Source organism: Botryllus schlosseri, chromosome 5, assembly GCF_051294905.1.
Source record: "Botryllus schlosseri isolate E-star chromosome 5, Bs_hap1, whole genome shotgun sequence".
Taxonomy (NCBI): Eukaryota; Metazoa; Chordata; class Ascidiacea; order Stolidobranchia; family Styelidae; genus Botryllus; species Botryllus schlosseri.
In genome coordinates, this window is record NC_137240.1 from 14132995 (window position 1) to 14139931 (window position 6937).

Genomic DNA, 6937 nt, shown 5'->3' on the forward strand with positions numbered 1-6937 from the left:
TTGGGCCCGCAACATGTTGGTTGACTGTGGCCGCTGACAGAAAGTTCGCCCAGCCTCGATTACAACATTCTATAGACAATTTGATTTATACTCGCAAGACTAATTTGTGATCGCGACATGAGAGACACTGCTGGTTTACAAGATAATTCGCCTATGACTGACGGTACCAAACTTAAATATTGCTTTCAGGGCTTCATTCATTGCACTTTCGGCAAAGTATGAATTGACAATGGTATTTTAAAAAGAATGATAGATTGTGTCGAATTATATAAATTAGAGCGCATGGGTCGCGGGTTGGGTAATGGGAACTTCTACGACGTTATACGTTTTAAATTGCTAAGGTTTTATATGATCATTCAGCTATTCAGCGTCACCCCAGCAGAAAAACGCGAAGACTAGGGATCCAGTAAGGCTCTTATGAATTGATAGAAACTAGAGGCCGTCAGGACAGGCTCTGGACATTTTCGTAGAGACTCCGTAAGACCGTAACGATTGCGAGGTATAAGGAGGAGCCGAGCCTACGATAGTTCGAAACGTGCTCCAACCGAAACTTGAACATGTCGATCGTTACGACTCCTCCCTATTTTTGATTGCATCGCAATCTTGCGGTGCTTGGAGCTGCTGGTTTTCGCAAACGAATGAGTGGTTGAGCATGGAAAAATTCAGTTTTCCATGGGTTGAGTGACTTTGATAGGCGCTATCTTTCAGCCGCAGGATGGAGCCATATTGTAAAATTGTTGATGTGAATCACAACAGGGGTTAAACCAAGCCCCGAACTACTGCCATCTCCGGCTAAGCAAATTTGCGTTGTCACCATGTTACAGTTGCATTGTGGGGAATAGGCTGGACGACTTAGTACAGGCGCTTATGGAAAAACGTCCAGTTTTAAAATATATTTGATTCGTATTGGGTTTGTAGTATTTTATACGAATGGAGCTTTGAATGAATAATCATCGTAACATTCAGGATTTGTTTCAGCCCAATATCTCGTGTTTATATCTGTGTTATCTGTGTATTTCGACATGTCGAAGACATCTCGTTTTGGTGGTAGTGTTTGTTGCGCCTATGGGTGCAGTAAAAGGCAGAAAAAGATATCCACGGAGTCATATATGAGAAGTAATAGCGATGGTAGTAGCGATGAAGAGTCTTTGGTAAAACGTCGGCATCCAAGAACATTTCACCGGTGAGTGAATGGCAGAATATGCAGGGCAGCAAGACTATCTTAGAAGCATCAGTTTCTATTTTTAATATCTCCTGACCATCACAGTCAATCAATGTCCAGATAAGCCACAGCATTAATGAATAGGCCATGTTAAAGTGTAATTATACCAGAACATTTTGTCACAAGTATATGGATGTTGGTATGATCAGAGCAGACTATATCAGCAGTCCCAGCACTATGTCAGTTCATCAGTATACCTGTAATAGCATGACCAGCCAGGTCACTGTTTGTATTCTGTATGGGCAGTTCAGCCAATAACTAGCTTAGTACTCAATCCTTGCTTAAAATTGTCGTGAAGGTTGGAGGTAGGACTAGAAGGAGAGGTATAATTGAGGGTCACACGGTTTTGTCCAGCATATAGTTGAGTAATAATTATATATTTCTGGTGCCAGATGCTCACACTGAAGTTCAAATTGCTAATTCCCTGGTCGAGTTCATTATAGCTTTGTGTGTGCGAGACGTTCGATTTGTCTCGTAAGATGTTTTTTTTAGGTTTATAATTGGCTTTAGATTTAAAAGGTTACCTAATAGTTTATCCTTCTGGGGTAGAAAGTAACATATATATTTAAATCAAACAAGATAATTTCACATATGTTCCTGCTACTTTTATCATCGTTCATAACAAAGAATGGTCAATTTGGTGTGCTTCGTATAATAGAATTACTTGTGAACTGATACAATGTTCTCTACAACGCAGCTCCCTACCAATGATTCCCTGAAAGACAGATGGATAGAATGTATTAGAAGAAAAGACTGGGAGCCAGCAAGATCGTCGGTCATCTGCTCTGATCATTTTTCAGAAAGTGATATTTACCGTGTTGGCGGGAGAAATTCGTTTAAAGACGAATGCGGTGCCGACAAGATTTCTGAATTTTCCAAAATATATGAGGCCAAAGGTGCGGTAGACACTAGACAGTGACTATATATTTATGAAGTTTGAGTTCCAATTACTATACCTTTATTTTAGCCCTAGTTAACATAAAATTCACAAATTTCAGGCTTCGAATAACCGACGAGTGAGACCTTCTGCAGTTCCAGATAAGAAACGGCATTATGAAGCACAAACCACTGAACCTGAAGTAGTTCTTCACGACCACAGCTACTGTGCGCACACGTCTCCTCGAAAAGTCGTTCAACAGCAACGCCGTAGGGTGGCAGAAATTAAAAAGAGGTTGGTTGCAGCCAGAATGAGAACATACCGTCTGCAAAAAAAGTGAAAACTCTGGATGAGGTCATTGCATCTCTTGAAAAGAACAATTTGATAAGCGATTCGTGTGTAGAGGTAATGTCACAAAAATTCAGTGGTCTACCAAGTGAGCTCTTACAACGTATGAAGCTACAAGCTGGTGGAACAGTCAAATACTCCAAGGAACTGCAATCATTTGCAATAACGCTTCAGTATTATTCCACTAAGGCATACAATTTTGTGCGTCAGAACTTTCAACTTGCTCTTCCCCATCCAAGTGTGATAAGACGCTGGTATGGAAAACTTCCCGCTGAGCCTGGCTTTACTAGTATTGCCTTTTCTGCTATCAGAGGAAAAGTAGAGGCAACAGCAAATCCTGTAATATGCTCCATAATGATGGATGAAATGTGGGGTGGCCTTCAATGTGACTGTGCCCGTGCTGCGTAAGAAGAGAAGAAATTCCATTAAATTGGAACTAAGATCAGAATCGGTTCGTTTATTATACCTCGTTCGCAGATATTAAGCCCTAACTTATCCCACATTTGACTTTCAGATCACCGTTAATTACGCCGAAGGCGACGTAAAGTCGATCACAATTAATTAATTTATTTCTGTTTCTATTTTTTTATGTTGTTATTTTAATAGAAAAATTTGTTTCTCATAACTGAAGCTGGTGTTTCTGAAAACGAAAGTTCAGCATTTTGGTACGAGACAGTACAGCGCGGTATTTCGTGTGACGAGGCAGTACAGCGCGTTATTGCGTGTGACCACAGAAATGGTTGAACTAAAGCCAGGTTCGAGTGCTTCATCTAGTAGGGTAGGCAAGTATCGTGGGCAGAAAAACTGTGAACTAGAAAATCTAATCTAATTTCTGGTTTCACGAAAGTGCAAAACGAGCCAAGCTTCATGTAGGCTACACACGTATATGGGTAGCTATAGGTGTAATTATGATCAAATACATGTACGCCATTTAGATTGTATCTTGTGCCGTATTGATTCGATAAAATTAATATTTATTATGAACTCCCACAGTGCACAGATTCCCGTAACCAACATTGCCTCAATTTCACTGTGAATTGGGCAATTCTAGCTACATCTGAATAAGGACCCATGCATTTCTTGTTTCTCTCATTCAATGAACTCATTCAGTCACTTCTACACAAGTCACTACCCCATCGCTACACATAGCAGACATATCTTTACTTTCTCTTTTTTGGATTTATTTAAATACGCTGAAACAATAAATACGTAGAATAACCACAATGGCATTCAATTGATTTCAGCAGTGCCTTTTGATATGTCCCATGATGCTGAATTTTCTCCATCAGCAATATTCACAGCCACAACGTAGCTGGCAGTTACAGCATTCACATCAGCTCCATTGCAGTATGAAGATTTTGAATCCAGGATAGGTAATTCTGAGGCACGCTCCGATAATTACTGCAAGGTGGCAATCGTAGATGCTTTTACTTCCTATAGATACATATATCTGAAAGATAACTGAACTGGCATTATACATCTTTCGACAGCTTGGGTATTTCTGTACACGTAAAATATGCTGGATACAACGAGTAAAGCAATCTACATCAGGAATATAACCACAAAAAATACATACGATGACACATAGACAACCTTACTTTACCACGAACAATCAAAACCACTTATATCTTCGACATGTCGAAATACACAGATAACACAGATATAAACACGAGATATTGGGCTGAAACAAATCCTGAATGTTACGATGATTATTCATTCAAATCTCCATTCGTATAAAATACTACAAGCCCAATACGAATCAAATATATGTTAAAACTGGACGTTTTTCCATAAGCTCCTGTACTAAATCGTCCAGCCTATTCCCCACAATGCAACTGTTTCTAGTGACAACGTAAATATCGCGAGTAGCGCACTCCAGTGTTTATATAGCTCAGTGGGTTAAACCCGCTCAGAGGCCAAACGCCAGACGCCAAACGCCGCGCGGCGGCCGAATGTCTACACGGCGTTTGGCGGCTGAACTGGTGACGCTAGATGGCGTTTGGCGGCTACAGTTTTGAGACGCCGAGTAGCTACACTATAGAGGATGTAGGACCTACATCCTCTATAGCTACACGGCGTTTGGCGTCCGAAATGTGAGACGCCGTATAGCTACTTGGCGTCTCAAAACTGTAGCAACCAAACGCCATCTAGCATCTAGGATGTTATCTGAGGGTAGTCACGTTCACGAAGGATTGCTAAAGGGTCGAAGTTGGGAGCTTTAACGCCGACAAACAAAAGATTCTGCTACAGTTTGGTAGACGTCTTTCGATGCTTATGATAACCGAGTTTCCTTGCAGCAATGACAGCGATTGCTCTAGCTGAGGATTTGACACACCTCATTAGAATCATAACAGTTCACGAATATAATTGTGGTCTCTGCGAAATCAAAACGTCAGAAAAGCTAGATGAGCATATCGTGGCGGTACACTGGGCTCATCGTGTACCTCACGCTGTCGACAACGCGAAGTGCAAGGTGTGTAAATGTTTTACCCGAGTATAGCCATGTTGCATTCCTCAGTGAAGACTCTCTACTTGATTGTGATTTAGGGGTAATTGACTGAGTGTTAAAAAGCTTGATATTATCATGGCTTGCGATTACTTGAAAACTAGAATTCATTTAAAATAAATTGATATATTCTGTATTAGTGTAATGTGTGTACTGTGTATATTCTTTTAGATATCTGACGTTGAATCAAATATGGTTCTACTATACGATCCAATGGGCCACGAGGATCGCTATGGGAATGTCTTGCAACAGTTTGAGTTAGTCGATGAGGTCGTATTCAAGAGACATATTTCATTTCTGTATTAATCCAGCGAATTTATACGAACGTACTCAAGAAGAGAATCAGTTGCGAGATATACAGGATTAATAAGGACCGGTGTTCAAAATGACGGATTTAATTGTGGTGTCCTTGCGTTGAAGGTTTGTGATGCGTTCATGTATTAAGATTTGAGAAAATTGGTATGCAAACTTTCATTTAATAGGCCGCCAAACTCTACTTGACCACTGGATCCCATATGGCAACCTTAATTTTAATCATTCTCGACGAGCTTGCGAAAGCTACCGCCAGCAGTTTGGTCAAATCTTGCTTGATGCGACTGGTATGTTGGTCCATGTCAGATGCAAACCATATTAAATACGTTGCATGTTTTTCCTGCAGATGTGAAAGAATATGGAGATTATTGCATTAAATGCAGTAGTCAAGACCACCAAAAAAGACATGAAATGGGTATGCAATTACGAGATTACATTTGTCAGGTATATTGATTCTAACTCGTTTCCAGGTTGCGTGTGACGGCTGTGGTCGATGGACACACGAGGACTGTTGCCCGGGACAGCAGATAGGCCTACCTGATCCTGATGATGATTTTTATTGCATGATATGTAGGGGAGACCGGGGACAATTGTAACACTTTTCGTATTTTCCAACATTACGTGTTTTTCTCGTGGAAATTTCACTTCCAAAGTTTTATATAAAGAAGCCAACAACTCGATAGTTGATATGAAAACTAAATTGGAACTCAATCAACAATCAATCATGGAAATTTTGGGTCGCAAAAATCGCTGCTCAAATGTTACAATCGCCCCGTACCCAGGGGCAATTGTACCACCCTTGCGGGGCAATTGTAACAGTGTTATTTATAACTAAACACAAACTAAATGAACAACGAAAACGGAAGCACAAACTGTAATATTACATGAAACTAAAGAAAGAGACGTTTGAACGCTTCCAGGCTACGCCCCATCGCATTTATGGCATCTGAATGCAATATCACCATTCGTGTCTTGTTCAAGCTTAAAGTGTACAAGAGACACATTCTTTTCATCATCTCCCTACACATATTCGGCCTCTTCTACCAAGGTTCCGTTGTTGAGCGGGCATAATGGGTTGGTCATTCGGTCACCTGCGAAGGTGCGAAACCGACCTGGCTAACATATCTTGGTTGAATGGGCCGATGATAGTATAGTAAAAGGAGGACGCAACATTGCGTGGCGTCAAAGCTATAATGACATTTATCTGTGCTGTAGAAAATTAACATAAATTGTTCACATCAAATATCAAAATGTAAGTGGGCCATGATCAAAGTCAGAGGACGAGAATTAAGCCATGACTATTGAAGTTCGACACACCAAAAGTCGATCAACATGAGAAAAGGTTTTTGAATCACGAAAATAACCGAACCGTCAGATTCACATCATCACTATTGTATGGCCGTTTCGACAGATGATCATGTTAGAATTGGTATCGCAAGGCAGTATCTGTTCTGGTGAACTTCTTGCTGTTGCAAGATTATTCTGCAGTAGATGAATGGTAATACCAACATGTGAACAAAGACATTCAGAATTGATAACATATTGTAACGGGGCAAAAGTAACAGAGTGTTACGATTGCCCCTGACACGCTCGACCATGATTAGTGTCTCAGTATCGTACCTTACCGGTGATGCAAGTCCTATTCTTTCTATCACCACGGTAGACTATAGTA

The 6937-nt window shown here is 40.6% G+C and overlaps 1 protein-coding gene across 2 annotated transcripts; it reads left to right on the top strand.

The window, feature by feature from the left end:
• Nucleotides 1–4637: 4637 nt before the first annotated feature.
• Nucleotides 4638–5832, top strand: LOC145439144 (uncharacterized). 2 transcript variants are annotated; one of them, XM_080316627.1, is made up of 5 exons: nt 4638–4920; nt 5125–5210; nt 5265–5373; nt 5436–5552; nt 5612–5832. In XM_080316627.1, exons 1-5 carry the CDS (start codon nt 4747–4749, stop codon nt 5615–5617), a joined length of 492 nt encoding a protein of 163 aa, XP_080172753.1. In that variant the 5' UTR covers nt 4638–4746; the 3' UTR covers nt 5618–5832. The 2 variants fall into 2 exon arrangements, with proteins under 2 accessions (XP_080172753.1, XP_080172752.1); XM_080316626.1 differs by having other exon boundaries at nt 5436–5832.
• Nucleotides 5833–6937: the final 1105 nt, after the last annotated feature.